The sequence below is a fragment of the Physeter macrocephalus genome, chromosome 13 (genome assembly GCF_002837175.3).
Source record: "Physeter macrocephalus isolate SW-GA chromosome 13, ASM283717v5, whole genome shotgun sequence".
Lineage (NCBI taxonomy): Eukaryota > Metazoa > Chordata > Mammalia > Artiodactyla > Physeteridae > Physeter > Physeter macrocephalus.
This window is the reverse complement of record NC_041226.1, coordinates 2,821,480-2,837,641: the sequence shown is the minus strand read 5'-3', so window position 1 is coordinate 2,837,641 and position 16,162 is coordinate 2,821,480. Positions and strand designations below refer to the sequence as shown.

General features: G+C 45.2%; 1 protein-coding gene across 1 annotated transcript in view; it reads right to left on the bottom strand.

Annotated features, from left to right (window-relative positions):
* TNFRSF19 (TNF receptor superfamily member 19) overlaps window positions 1-16,162 on the bottom strand; it is a 65,828-nt gene that overhangs the window by 4,294 nt on the left and 45,372 nt on the right. The window contains exons 5-8 of the mRNA XM_007120163.4: window positions 5,296-5,460; window positions 4,685-4,810; window positions 1,366-1,468; window positions 363-768 (exon numbers count right to left, since the gene is read on the bottom strand). Coding sequence (XP_007120225.2) covers window positions 363-768; window positions 1,366-1,468; window positions 4,685-4,810; window positions 5,296-5,460 — 800 coding nt within the window. The remainder of the gene's footprint in view (window positions 1-362; window positions 769-1,365; window positions 1,469-4,684; window positions 4,811-5,295; window positions 5,461-16,162) is intronic.

The following is a 16,162-nucleotide window of genomic DNA, read 5'->3' as shown; positions in this document are numbered from 1 at the left end:
TAAGTACTGGGCATAAGAACATGCCAGGGGAAGACAAAAGGTGAGGAACTGCTTCCAAGATGCGCCCGTAACTAACTCATCTCTCAGTCAGGATGGGGCTGGGGTGCGGTGCTGGACAGCTGGAGTGACAAGAGGGGAGGAGAACGCGGCTGCCCTGGATGGCCTTAGAGATGAGCTGTTAGTTATAAAAAAGACCCCTGAAATTTAATTTAAATATATTCTCCTATAACATACAAAAAGTTACGAAGGATGGAAAGACCTTCTCCCCAGGTTCCCCCACATTTAATGGGGGACAGAGTCCTGTTCCCTCTGGGCTTCCTTAAGTCACTGCTGTGGCCACGCCGAATCCATCGCTGCCTTACCTGGGGTGACGGCTGAGCGGCCAGGTGACGGACATCTCCTCTCTCCTGAGCCAGCTGATTTCTAGCCGTGAGCGCGTCCTGAGTTAGCGCTGGTTCTGGCACTGAGTTGTTGAGTCTCGATAAATCAGTAGTTTCTGTAAAGTTTTCAGGATGAGCTTGAATTGGAACTGCTCCACCAACCAGACCCCGACTACTGTTTGAGTCCAAGGATGCTGAGCTTGCACTCTCTGGATTGAGAGAGTGAACATCTTCTCCAGGGAGCTCAGGATAAGAATCGCAAGAAGAGATGTCGTCACCACAGCTGGGATTCTGCATCAGAGGCCAGGCATCCGAAAACTCGCCACAGATGGACCTCGAAAGGGACCCGAAGAAAGTCGGCAGTGCTTCCCCCGCTGGACCTGTGTTTCTGGACCCGTGTTCGAAAGAGCTGTAAGTACTCTACTGGGAGAAAAACCTACTACAAAGCAACATTCCAGCTATGCTTTTCAGTTTTCTAGATGAAATAAACAAGTTATTAAGTCAGAATTCTCATGCTTCCTTTGTTATAAACTTGCTTCAGTACAGCAAGTTAAATTACTACGTTTACTTGAAAACCGAATTTTTATACCTACTTCTAACCAATATAGTTAAACTTAATCCGATGTCTAAAACAGGCAGTTTCCTGGGTCTTAATTGAGTTGCTTTGATTGCTGTTCTATAATTCTCTGAGTATGTGACATGCTAAAAATTACTTACAGATGATGGAAGTGTCACAAATCATGAATATAAGACAAAAACAAAATTAGTGGAATATAAAGAATAAAGAATGTTACATTGGCTGTCGGTAGCCCTGAGACACTTACCTAGTTCTTGCCAAAGTTCCCACCCCCTACAATGTCTAGAATGTTATTAATAATACTAAAAAAGTGATGCCCCATAGTCTCACATGAAAACTGGTAAGTGAGTAGCCTGTATATTTGCACACGGGAACACGAAATTATATAGATTAAAAACACCCATTTACCTGTCCTGAAGCACGGCCTTGGAGTGCACCCTGCAACCAGGAGTCTCCCGGCCGACGCTGCAGGCCCCGTCACGGCATGCGGATGGGATAAGACGCACGGGCCCTAGGAAAGCCGGCAGGCTGTGAGACGCACTGCTTGTTTATAGCAGTCCAACACTGCTCTTGGAAACTTAGCTATTCCCCTTGGGGTGACTTTTGGGGGGAAAGGGGTTATGAGGTTTAAGAGTCAAATTCCTGGAGACAGAGAGTAGGATGGTGGGTCCCAGGGGCTGGAGGGCAGGAAGGATAGGGGGTTAGTGCTTAAAGGGGACAGCGTTTCAGTTTGGGGTCGTGGAGAAGTTCTGGTGATGGTGGTGACGGTTGCACAACAATGTGAACGTGCTTAATGCCCCCCAACCGTACACTGAGAAACGGCTAAAACGGTAAACTTAAGGTGATGTCTGTTTTACTCCAGTGAAAATAAGGATGAAGAGGACTGATGAGAGGGTACATGAAATGAGACTTTCACCTATGGCTGATGAGGGAGGAAAGAGCACAGTGTTTCTGCAGAGTGGGCTAGCCGGGCAGCGCAGAACAGAGACCTCTAAACCCTTTAACTCAATACACACACAACTTTTTGTTTTTCTGCTGCTAGGAATGTATCTTAAAGAATAACTATCTATGTGCACACAGCTTTGCTAACTATTATGTTCACTGAAGCGGTATGTATCTTTGGTTACAAAGATCACACACATTCACTGAAGAAAAAAACTTGAAAAATAGAGAGATTAGGTCAGAAATTTAAAAATAAATCTTCCTTAATTCCGTAAGCTGCAAAACACTGTCCACATTTCTGAACAGCCTTCTAGACTTCTCTCTCTACATATACAGACATATGTAATTCTGATTTTATAAAACTATAAATATAGTAAAACATACAGACAAAACTAGGAAATTAGCATTAATCATGCTGTTGTATAAGAGAACACTCTTGTTCTTAGGAAACAAGCACTGAAGTAAAGGGACACCTTATCTGCAACAGATTTTTCTCTTTTTTTGGCTGCACCGCACAGCCTGTGGGATCTCAGTTCGCCAACCAGGGACTGAACCCAGGCCACGGCAGTGAAAGCCCAGAATCCTAACCACTAGGCCACCAGGGAACTCCCTGCAACTGATTTTTAAATGGAAATTTTAAAACTGTGTACATGTCTTTGTAAAGCACACAGCTGGCCCTTGAGCAACGTGGATTTGCACTGTGTGGGTGCACGTATTGGAGGATCTTCCTCAACAGTAAATACTACGGTGCCACACGATCGGTGGGTATTTGGCTCCGGGGATGCAGGACCACGGATACGGAGAAACCGTGAACACAGGGAAGCCGCAGATACAGAGGGCCAACTATAAGTTACACGCTGATTTTTGACTGGGCGGAGACTGGGTGCCCCTAACCCCCAAGTTGTTCAAGCGTCGACTGTGTACACCCACCATACTTAGAAAGAGATAAAAATGATAAAGCAAATGTGGAAATGAGATACAATGTTAATACTGGGGGAATCTAGGTACAGGGTATGTGAGCATTCTTTGTCCTAGTCTTTCAACATTTTTGTAAGCCTGAAATTATGTCAAAATAAAAGTGAAAAGAAAATAGGCACTGCCACTAAGGAAGAAGCAATTTATATGATGAGCGACACTGAACCTGGGCGGGTGACTGCGGGGGCGGATTCTGTCCAGTCTCTGTGTTCTATTACAAAAACCTGCAACGAAGCCATCCACGTATTTAATCTTTCTTTTCAGATGGAAGTGACGATGAGGCAGAGTTTGCACAAAGCTGTACTTGATCATATTTCAAACCCAAGTTTCTCTCTCAAGCGATCCTCTTTGCTAACTCTGATCTAGGGGCAGTGCCTGGCACAGCACCTAGAAAATGCAGTGCTTGGGCCGCCTTGAGAATCACCAAGGCACGGGTGCTGCCAGGAGCTGAGTCTACGATCTCTGCAGGCAAAGGCAAAACCAGATCCACGCGCGCCATGGCAATCCCACGTTTCACTCTTAACGCTAAAGCGGAAGACAGTAGTGGCCAGTAGAGAAATAATTACGTTGAAGATGCCTTATCCCACGTATTAAATATTAGACTGAAAAGCGGAACCCTTCAATTTCTTGAAAAGAAAGATCGGACAGTTCTGAGACAAAAAGCAATTGAATTGGGAAACGTTTAACTTCGAGGAAGGTTACGGGAGACAAAACGCTGCTGCGCTACTGCAGTAACCACAGGTGCCGGGCGACCTGTGAGGCGAGGGGCAGGCGGAGGGCAGGCTTCCGGAAGGGCTGCGGCCGCGTCCATTTTTACTTTGCAGAGGAGGTGGGCGTGTGGGGACAGGGCCAGGAAGTGTGCCAGCTGGTCTTACCTTTGCCCGTTTTTGCCCACGTTAGAAAGCAAGTCCGTCTGCAGCACAGGCAGACCTGGCTGTGTCGTGCCTCAGTTATTGCTTTTTCCCGAAGTGAAGGTTTGTGGCCACCTTGCGTCGAGCAGCTCTCTCGACAGCATTTTTCCTACAGCATCGCCTCACTTTGTGTCTGTGTCCCATTTTGGTAATCCTCACAATATTTCGAATTTTTCATTATTATTGTATTTGTTATGCTGACCTGTGATCGGGGACCTCCGATGTTGCTACTGTGCTCGCTGAGGGCTCAGATGACGTTTAGCATTTTTCGGCAATAAAGTATGTTTAAGTTAAGGCGCGGACGTTATGCTTTGAGACGTGGGGCTGTTGCACACTTAGCAGACTACAGCGCAGGGCGCGCAAACGTACCTGTTACGCGCGCGCCGGGAAGCCCCCAATGTCACGTGACTCGCTCCAGTGCAACAGTCACTTTATTGCGGTGCTCTGGAACCGCACCCACAGTATCTCCGGGGTCTGCCTGGACTTCCCTAAACCTTCACTTCTGTCAATAACCCCAGAGGCCCTGCAACAGGCCTCCCTCCTCCCTCTTCTTTACGATATCCCAAAACACACTAAGACACTCACACGCAGGTTCAGCTGGAATCCACCAGACAAGAAAGGAGATGGATCCCCTGCTCTACAAAAGGCTCATATTATTGTAACTCAATTCACCCCAACATAATAAAGGCAAACTTGCTTAAAAAGTTACTGAGAAATTCTAGAATTTTAATGAGATGCTTCCTTCCTGTTAAATAGTTACGAGACACAAAACACCCAAAACCTCAGGGGACGGGGGAGAATGGCTGAACTGGATTAGCTTTAACCAGAAAACGGAGTGGGAGCAGCTCTTTGCAGCTTCAGGGCCTGCATTCCTAGTGGCCCCCAAGCGCTGAACTTACCGCAGGTCTGGGCCGAGTCCCGGCGGCACTGACAACAGGCGTGGGGCGCGGGGGCGCTGAGCCGAGGTCTGTCGAAACAGGACAGCTCAGAACCGTCGTACTGCAGGTCCTGTGCCCTCAGGGACCCTGCGGAGGCCGAGAACTCGGTCAGCAAGACAGCTTCCCCAGGAGGAGCCCACAAACATCCCAGTGCAACCAGAAGTACCCCAGCTTTTGCAGTCATAAAGGAAAGGAGAGCTGTTGTTCACATTTAAAAAGACTTCTTCTTACACGGAAGCGAGGATACGAAACAATCGGTCAAGACAGCTCAAGGTGTAAGGTACTTGGGTTGCCAGAACTCAGACGAGCTGTGTTTCTGCCGAGGGGCGGGGGTACCCCTGCCTCCTCAGATCCCCGGGAAGTGATGCTGCCCGGTGGCCGCGCCCTCAGCGCCTTTCGGCAGGAGGTCCTCTCGGGGAGCAGGCCCCTGGGACGCCTGGTTCCACGTGTTCTCTCTGTCCCTTTGGCTGCAACCTGACTCTCCTCTTAGGCTCTCGCCGAACACCCGGGCAGCACTGACGACCAACACCCTTCACCAAGATGCTAAGACACAGAAAGAGCTCAGAACTCACAGCTGGGTTTCTTCTCCATAAACTGCCGCTTACAATATATGACGCAGAGGATGAGCAGGGCCAGCAGGACGGTGGCCAGGGCGCTGCAGATCACGGCAGCCAGGGCCGTGTCCCGTGGGCTGGAGGCCGTGGACGGGATCCTCACCAGGTTGACCTTGCTGGTACCTGAAAACCACGGGGATGGAATCAGCACATCTCGACCACCCAAGGGACTCAGGTGCTCTCACTGAACTCGGGGTCCCCTGCGGCAGTGGCCTTCAAGCAACATCAGCGAGACCAGGGGGAGGTGTTCTAGAGGGCTCAGACCCTCCCTCCGCCCGGGAGATCGCTTGAACACCGCACCTCTACCTGCGACCCTCCTCTGTTCCCACGACACCAACCACGCGCAGCCCTGACACGTGTGCTGTCGGGCCCGTTGGACCAGAACCGTCTGCGAGTTGGGAACCTGTCCTCTTGTTCTTCCTCCCCAGCACTCGGCAGTGTGGGCCACAGAGCAAGCACTCGATATGCGTTCTTTAATTGGAATCGGACCTTCTACAGTTTTAAGCAGGCTGAACTAAAGTATGCTTTGGGGGTCAACTTTAGGGGAAAACCAGGACTTGGATCATTCATAACCTCATAGTAGGCCCCCACTTTCGGGGACAGTGAACATTTTTTAACGCCTTGGCTGTTCAATTACTGAACAACGCCTAAGTTTTGGAGAAAAAAACTGAACGCCGTTGTGACCTCAGATTGACAGCGCATCTCAGTTTGGACGAAGCACATCTCGAGGGCCGTTTTCCCCTGTGGCTCACGGTGATGGTAATGGGCTTGGCAGCCCTAGAGATGACAGTCTGGTGTCTGCATCTGTGCTGCACACGGCACAAAAGGCCACCTGGTACTTCCTCCCCACTCCTGACTGCATAGGCCCCACCCCCATCCCAACCCCTGAAGCCTGGTTTCCACTGTACGACCCCTGCGGCTCGAGCCAGAGAGAAACTTCAGGGTTGATATTATTGAATCATAAAAATGCGACAGCAGGAGCGATCGTTTTGGAATGTTGAATGCTGGTGTATCTACACTCAGCGATTCTGGGCCGCCCTCATACACGTTTCATATTGCCACTGGGAAAGGCACATAAACCATATGCCTTGGACCTGGATGAATAAGAATCTTAATCCAATCATACATTTTGAAGGATATTTGCTTGTAAACACGTTTTAATATTCATAAAAAATAGCGCTTCTAGCTATGCAGACATACTGTCATAATCAAATCGCACATGTTAGATGTTCATTCTACAGCAAGTTAAACAGATTACACCTCTGACCTGATAGCGATGAAATCTAAACCTGAACCAGTCTCTGTCAGTGGACAAATTCACAAGAGGACCTATGAACACAAGCACAGCTGTGCAAACACGGATAAGTAAACACACGAATGGGAATTTATATCGAATGCAAGAAAAACCGTGGGCTACGCTTGGGACACATTAAGTATTACCTATTGCGACCAAATGGTGAAGCTGATTTATGTTTGTGAGAAAGTGGTTTAGTTCAGAGTGAGATCAGGCCCCTTAGCTGAAACTTGCCACCAAATAACCAAGCTCTAGTCAATACCAGGCTTTATCAGAACTGTTATCAAAATGAGACTGAATACATGATTTGAGTCGAAGATAAAGCTCCTAACTATGATGTCAGGATTAAGTTAAACTCGTGGATCAATGGCGTATTAGATATTCAGAAAAACCCTACGAAGAAGCAGGAACTCAGGTTAAAGGAGATCAAGATTAGAGTCTTCTGGGTTCTTATTGTTTAAAACCTTTCTAAAATGGATTAGTCACCGTCCTTGCCTCCATAGAAAAGGAACTGTTTCTGACATAAATAAGCTGAAATGCCCTCAAATGGATATTATATTTTTAATTTGGTGGTTTGTGACTCAGGGTTTACTTTCCCCCAAGCCAATCAGAAAAGTCTTGGTAACACATATCTTTCCAAGGAAGGGCACTGATAGTGTGATTTCAATGCTACTGAGTTGTCATGATAACATCCATTTGAAACATAATTACACCAAATAAGCTATTTCTCTATGCATTTCCCAGGCAGGAGCATCTGAAGATGAACAAGAAAAATACGGATGTTTCACCTCTCAGTTTTTGACACCTACATACGAAAAGGCATCTTGTTAACGCAAACACCCCTCCCAAGAGTCCTCATGGGAAGCACGCTCCGAAAGCCACATTCTTTATTCTTGCTTAATGGACAAGTTTATGACAACCCTGACAGCAAACACCATCTTTTTTTTTTTTTTTTAATGGGAAATGGGTTCATCATTCTCAAGTTTGTCACATCAGCAATGCAGACATAACTACAGAAGCTATGAGAGACTGGGCCGAATATCATTAGATTTTAGAACCACCCTCAGAAACTTATTCACATCAGTTCCCGATAAAAGCCTATTTTATCATTCTTTTGACTTGAGCAGTAAAAACAGAGGGGAGGGAGCGGTACCAGCTGTATGAAGTGGCTTCTACCCTACTAAGTTCTGGCTCAGAAAAGGATTTATCAACTACAAACCAAAAAAGATTGCTTCTCTGGGGCTTCCCGGGTGGCGCAGTGGTTGAGATTGAGAGTCCGCCTGCCGATGCAGGGGACGCGGGTTCGTGACCCGGTCCGGGAAGATCCCACGTGCCGCGGAGCGGCTGGGCCCGTGAGCCGTGGCCGCTGAGCCTGCGCGTCCGGAGCCTGTGCTCCGCCGCGGGAGAGGCCGCAACGGGAGAGGCCCGCGTACAACAACAACAACAACAACAACAACAACAACAACAAAATAGATTGCTTCTCTGACCTGTAGCTGTTGCCGTGATACTGAGATTCAAGATTCTTTACACCCACGGCTCTAACTCAATTCCCTGAGCAAGCACCTCGATGCCTACAAGGCATCTCACCCTCACCTTGTTAGGATCCTGAGGGTACTTCCAAGGAATCGGGAATCGGACTACCCATATTCTCTGGAAAGTTTTAACTTTTCTGGAACACAAAGGCACGTCTCACCCTAACTAAGTAAGTTAGCAGATTCCTCCCTGATCTCAGCACTACCCTTTGGCAAGTTACTTCAGAGTGAGAGCTGTTTCCTCGCTTAAATTTTATGTTACAGGACACACTGTACATGGGTTCAGTTTCACACTGAACATTTCAGTGGGCTCAGCTCAACTGGACGATGATGTACTGAGTGTCTGTAGTGACTAAGACGTCTCAGTCCTACGAGGCACGGCGTTCGTTGAGTGAGGATCTGAACAGATGAGAACACGGGGGTCACCTGCAAGGCCTGGCAAGTGTTTCTATAAGGACCGCTCCCCGCTTTGGAGTGCGACAAGGTGAGCGAACCCGAGTAGCTGAGACGCCCTCCTTGCACTCAGCCTCTAAAGAGCTTCGGAACGTGGCTGGGGAGACGCGTGCGTTGGGGGGATTTGTTGCCGGGCCCCGACTGCCTTCGGGAAAGTCCGAGGAGGAGCTCAGGCCGGAGTGGACCTTGGTGTGCTTTCCTCCACCTGACGCTGACACACACCTCCGGTGACCCCACCCTCTTGGCGATGGGCTGAAGTCCGTTGACCGCCCTCCATTTACAGAGGAGAAAACCCAGACTTTGCGGGACTTGCTCAAGGTCACACAGCAACATGCAGGCAGCCTGAGAACCGGAACCTGGCCTTCGGATCCTTTCTGGTGGACCACCCTGTCCAGGGGTGCAGGTAAAACATCTGTCCCGTAACGACGAGCAGAATGTGGCTCATCTCTGTGGGGAGAAGCTGGCCGGGCCCCAGAGAGACCACGGGCCTCCTGATCACACACCTGTCCACGTGTGCAGGTGTGCACGGAAGCTGGTTCCACTTGAGGGCCTCTGGCCCAGCGTGGATCTCGGTGTCGCATGATGAGCTGGGCAGAGGGGAAACTCTACGGAGGGGCTTGAGTCCGGAAAGGATTCGAGGGCGAGATGGCAGGAGGGGCAGTGCCGAGACGCCCTCCACTAGCAACTGCAGCTCTGCCTCCTCTCGAGCCCCCTGCTTGTTCAACCTCTCTCGTGCCCGAGGTGGCTGTGTTTAAAAACCTGCTGAACAAAAGCTCTCTCTTCCCAGAGCCCACTCTCCACAGAGGGTGCGGAACAAGCAGGAGGGAACCGGTTGGCACCATGTGGCCCCTCCCTGAACCTCAGCCTGCCCAGGGACGATGACACAGTGGCGCATATGTGGCACCGAGATCCACCGCGAGGGGCCGTGAGAATTCCCCTCAGGGCGGAACGAGCTTCCATGCACACCTGCACACCTGGCCAGGTCTGCGGTCAGGAGCCCGGGACCGCTCTGTGGCCTGGCCGGCTTCTCCCCCCAGAGATGAGCGTGCTCTTTACGGTAAAGAACAGGATTAAGTCAGACGCTGCATCTCACTTCTCTGAACTTTACATTCCCAACTCCAGAGTCACAAACCCAACGGCCAGCTGGACGTCTCCACGTGGATGGGGAAGCACCTGAAGCCTAGCATATCCCCAGACGAGCTCTCCACCACCCCGACCCCCCCTCTTCCCAGCACCCACCCTGCGCCCCGCGAATCTCTCCTCCCTGCCATGGCCTCGGTCTGCAGCGCCCTCCCCGGGCTGCGAGCATCACCCCTTCACTGCTGTAGCTCTTTCCTCAAGAGTCACCTACTCAGTGAGGCTTCCCTGCCCAACTCCTTAAAACTGTCGTCTCTCTCCAACGCCCCCGCGGCTTTCCTTTCCTCCCCAGCACTCGCCACCACCTGACATTTCATATATTTAACTTGGGTGCTTCCTTGTCATTCTCCCCTGTGGTGGGAGCAGTACAGCCCACTTTGCTTCCCCAAACCCGCCCCCCTGCCTTGTGTTTAAGCTGGTCCAGCAAGAGGCGACATTTCCCAGCCTCCTCTGCAGCCGAGTGTGATACGTCCGAATCAGGGTCAAGGGGGCCCGGCCGGATGGGCGGAAGGGATGGTGTGGCATCTGTGGCATCTCCACTTGACGGACAAATTACTCCAGAGTCCCCTTCACTGGGGCTGGAGCTGCATGTAGCAGCAGCCCAGGCTGGATCCTATGGGTGAGGAGGACAGATGAGGAAGCTACCCAAAGGCTGGGGCCAGACACTGGGCCTCTGAAGGACACCTGCAGCACAGCTTCTCCACCAGCTGAACCACCTGGACGGTTACAGGACAGAGAGGACCCGCTGTCTTGCAGAGGCTGCAGTATTGGGGGGCTTCCTCGTTACAGCTGCTTAGCCTTGAGCACAGCCAATTAAATCCCTCCCTGAAATACAGGCTCCACAAGGGCAGAGATGTCATCGGTTTTGTTCACCACTGTATTGATGATACTTACAAGAGTTCTGGGCACACAGCTGGTGCCCAATAAATATAAACGATGAAACGAATGCATGTCTGTGAAAGAAACTGGAAAACGCTATGTATTCCCCAAAGTTTGTTAAATGGCAAACTGACCAATCACTGAGATGAGATTATACCCACAATGCGTTTGTCCTTTATCCCTCCACCTCTGGCTGGTGACAGTACAGGTGCAAACAGCTGGGGGAAAACAACAGTTTCATCTACAGGCACTTACTTTATGTTATGTTAATTTGACTCTGGGAGAAAAAGCAAGGGTTGCTCAGGTTTATCAATACACAAACCTTGAAGGTTATTGGCTATAACCTCAGAATGAGAATGAAACGAAAATTTAGCTCTCTCTGTGCAACCTGAATTAGCACCCCATGGACTCATCAAAAAGGGACCTTATTTAAGTTATTATCGGCCAAATGTAATCTTAGTTAAAAATCCACACTTAGCAACGACTGATTCATAGTGAATTACCAAAGAAGCCAGAAAAGGAGAGGACCTTCAGGAGGTCAATCACATCTTCCAACAAAAGCTGCTTTGGGGTCAATTTCAGAAACTGACCGTTAGGCAAATTGGATACAGGGAACGATTAAATCGCATTCCTGTCATTTTACCAAATTACGCCTCTTTATCTTACATTTTTACCCACTCCCTCCCCCTAAAAGCACTCAGAGGGATGGAGAAAATTACATGAACATTTAGAGATGTGCTAACAACAGAAGCCCGTGAATTTTTTGTGTGTGTGTAGAAAGTCATCCAAATTATCATCAGCATTATCACAGACACCACACACCAAACATCTACAGAGGGCCAGCCTCTTATTACCCACTTTTGAAATGTCATAATAATCCTTCACAGCAAGGGTTTTACAGATGAAGACGTCTGTTCAAATCTATAAACAGTTTTTCATTTAAACCACCATTGGGTATTCATATTCTGGAAAGCAAACCAAACTACAGGGTTCCTTGGTTTGTATTCCGTTTGGCTGGCTTGTTTGATTTCAACATGAGTGTATTTTAAAAAATTGATTTTTTTCCTCATTTTTTTCAATCAAATTTACTGTAATATAAAGTAGTCAACAATTTGAATAAAAGATAAATTATTTTTAAAAAATGAAGACATCTGTACAAATCTATAAACAGTTTTTCATTTAAACAACCATCAGGTGGTTGAATCTAGATTTAGGCCCGATTTGTCTGTCCGCTCTTTTTAAAAAAATTAAGCTATGCTCCTTCCAATATTCCAACAATATTGCTTAGAGCAAAAAATATACTACGGTGTGAAGGACTGCTAGTTCAAATTTTGTACAGACCAGTAAATTCTACTTAATTAGCTAACATACACAATATAACTTGACCTAACTTAAAACACAAACAGAGCTTCACAAATTCAACCTCTCTTGCCCCAAGATTAAAGAGGCTCTTGCATGTTATCGCAGTGAAAGAGAACATATGGCTCTTTAAATTTATTTTTTAAATGTTCTTTTTAAGGTCTATATGGTAGAACTAGATGAGTGTCAGATACATAGAGTAGGGAAGAACCAGTTGTAAATGAACTAATTATGCTTCTGTCTGGGCTTCCACGTTTAAGATCTCACTAATGCCTTGTGTTTTCATCAGAGAGTTCACATAAGAAAATAATACAGCAGGTGTCACACTATGTGACAGATCACTCTGGAAACTCCAACAGAAGTGGAAATGTGAGCCTTTTCACTTGTCAATGACCATGCTTTGGCACATGCAACTCAATTAACAATTAGTTCAGGAAGATAAACTTACAATTGAGATGTCTGCTAATAATTTTCAGTAATATATTTTATCTTTGACTTTTATATTTCTTTCAAGGAAAGCACAAATCAATCCATTGCTTTCTGTGCTCTTTCATCACCACAACCACTACCAACCAAAAAACCCCATGTTGAATAACTGTTTAACAAATTTAAAACCTGATGAATCTATTTCTAGCTATGTTCTTTCATTAAAAAAATATATTCACAAAGAGCATTTTGCAATCTTAACAGAGGCAAGGATATAGTCCTGGAGTGTAAGGTTTATCTTGTTAATCTAAACTGGTTAAACAACATATCTATGGTAACACTCAATGTATGAATTCCAGATGTACTAAAGAAGTCTGCCAATAAACAAAATAGTTGGATTTTTTTTACCCTCTTCTAATTTATTTATTTGTTTATTGAGGTATAGTTGATGTACAGAATTATATAAATTTCAGGTGTAACAACATAGTGATTCACAATTTTTAAAGGTTATATTCCATTTATAGTTATAATAAAATATAGGCTATATTCCCTGTGTGGCACATTATATCCGTGTATCTTATTTATTTTATACATAGATCCTCTTCTAATTTAGATGAGGGTCTTGATATGCAATTATGATTTACATTTGTTTTTTTCTCACCTCCTCCTCTGCCCCTAGTTACAAGGGACACACACATTAAAAGAAAGCTTCTATTCTTTTTTTTGGGGGCATTTGAAGTATCTTTGGTTTTATTTAAAATAATAATAATGATGATGATAATGATGATGAAGGAAGGGCAAGAAGACATGATTACATTTTATTTGACATGCTAGAATAGCACTGTTCCTTTTTCTTTCCAAGTGGAATTTGCTGACTATGAATAACAAAGGAACATGTAAAAAAATAATATCAGTAATTTATTTCTGAGAAATGAAGACAGAGAGTATCAAAAGTGTCCCTGCGTATTTTCTTCTGATTTTTTTGTAGACCTAATAAAACTATTTCTTACTTTTCTAAATGCAAACTATAAAGAATATAAGTAAATATAAAGTATGGTTCTTGTACTCAGGCAAGTTATAATCCAGCTGGGAGGAAAAAACTGTGTAATTCTTATTCATGGAGATATCCTTACCTAAATGTGCCCGGGTTGTTTTTTATCCCCATGGCCATCCATGGGGATAAAAGTTTGTTACTGAGGATGTTGGAGTACACTGTAGAGGAGGCTTGAATCCTCAGTGATGTCAAATGCTAAATGAAGTATCTAAACTGAGGGTGGGCAAACTTTTCCTGTAAAGGTTTGCAACCACTCAACTCTGCTACTGCAGTGAAAAGGAGCCATAGGCAATATGTACATGAATGGCTAGGACTGTATTCCCATAGAAAGAGCAGTAGTTTACTGATCCCTGCTCTACATCCTCTGCACTGCCTACCACCAGATTTCATTTATCTGTTGAGATAAACCCTTTGGAGTTCAAGCCACCAGCATATTCCTCTGAAATAAACAATAAATAAAATAGTTGGATTTTTAAAATCCATTTTATATCAAGCACTCTGACACTGGATGTAATGTAATGTAAAAGAGTGAGTCTTTATCATTTTACTTATTTTTCATTTTGAACTTTGGTCTTTGAACTATGTGGTTTTTTTTTCAATAACTGATAAAAAAACATTATTTGAAAATGAGATTTTTTTTCTGTTTGCACAGAAAAAAATATATTTTTTAAACTGAATTGATTTTTTTTACTGTGGTGAAATATACATAACATAAAATTTACCTTTAGTGACACTGAGTACATTCACAACATTGTGTAACCATCACCACTAAAGTGACGGTTTTCCTCCCCCTTTTCGCCCCATGTCCTGGTAAGCACTAATCTGCTTTCTGTCTCTATGAATTTGACTATTCTGGATATTTCATATAAATGGAATCATAAAATATCATGTGACCTTTTGTGTCTGGCTTCTTTCACTTAGCGGAATGTCTTTGAGTTTCACCTACGTTACAGCATGCATCAGAACTTCATTCCTTTTTATAACTGAATAACATTCCACTGTATGGATGGACCACATTTCGTTTATTCATTCATCAGATGGTGGATATCTGAGTTGTCTCCACCTTTTGGCTATTATGAATAATGTTGCTATGAATATTTACGTTCAATCTTTTTCCATATATGTTTAAACTTTTCACGAAGATACACAGCAATGGTTCCACACGCTATCAGAAGGTACATTATTGTTATTTCACTAAGGAATTAAGTTAATCAGTCACTCACCTATTTAATGTTATTACACTAAAGCATTAAGTTAATTAGTAAGTCAGGAAATAAAAAGAATTCCTGGGCAAACCAAGAGGAGAGTGGAAGGAGACAGTGCCAGAGAACTGGTCAGGATCAGTGCATGTAGGGATTTGTAAACTGTAGTGAGGAGCTTGAATTCTATTCTAAGAATAATAGGAAGTACTCAACAATCGCAGAACATATATTCTTCTCAAGTACATGTGGAATATTCTTCAGGATAGACCACATGTTAGGTCACAAAACATGTCTCAATAGCTTTAAAAAGACTAAAATCATAGCAAGTAACTTTTCCAACCACAATGAAATTAAACTAGAAATCAATAATGCAAGGAAAACCGGGAAGTTCACAAATATGCAGAAATTAAATAATATACTCTTAAATATCCAGTGGGTTAAAGAAGAAATCACAAAGGAAATTAGAAAATACTTTGAGAGGAATGAGAATAAAAAACAACATATCAAAACTTACGGGATACAGCAAAAGCAGTGCTTAGAGGGAAATTTATAGCAGCAAATGTCTACATTTAAAAGGATCTAAAATCAATAACCTAATGTTTAACTTTGTGACATTAGAAAAATAAGAGCAAACTAAACCAAAAGCTAGCAGATGGAATGAAATAATAAAGATTAGAGCAGAGACAAATAAATAGAGAAAAACGATAGAAGCAATAAAACCAAAAGATGGTTCTTTGAAAAGATCAACAAAATTGATGAAACTTAGACTGACAGGAAAAAAAGGGAGAAGACTCAAATAACTAAAATCAGAAATGAAAGAGCAGACATTGCTATGGACTTTACAGAAATAAAAAGGGTTATTAGAGAATATTATGAACAACAATACACCAACAAATTGGATAAACTAGGTAAAATAGAAAAATTCTTAGAAATACACGAGCCAACAAAACTGACACAGAAGAGACAGAAAATCAAAATAGAGAGACTATTATCTCATATTCCATCTCATGACAAAGAGATGGAATCAGTAATCAAAAACCTCCTGACAGGGCTTCCCTGGTGACGCAGTGGTTGAGAGTCCGCCTGCCAATGCAGGGGACACTGGTTCGTGCCCTGGTCTGGGAAGATCCCACATGCCGCGGAGCGGCTAGGCCCGTGAGCCATGGCCGGTGAGCCTGTGTGTCTGGAGCCTGTGCTCCACAATGGGAGAGGCCACAACAGTGAGAGGCACACCTGCCAATGCAGGGGACATGGGTTCTTGCCCCGGTCCGGGAAGATCCCACCTGCCGCGGAGCGGCTAGGCCCATGAGCCATGGCCGGTGAGCCTGTGTGTCTGGAGCCTGTGCTCCACAACGGGAGAGGCCACAACAGTGAGAGGCCCGCGTACCGCAAAAAAAAAAAACACACACAAAAAAAACATAAAAAAAAAAACCCACCACCACCACCACCAACAAAAAAACCTCCTGACAAAGAAAAGCCCAGAACCAGG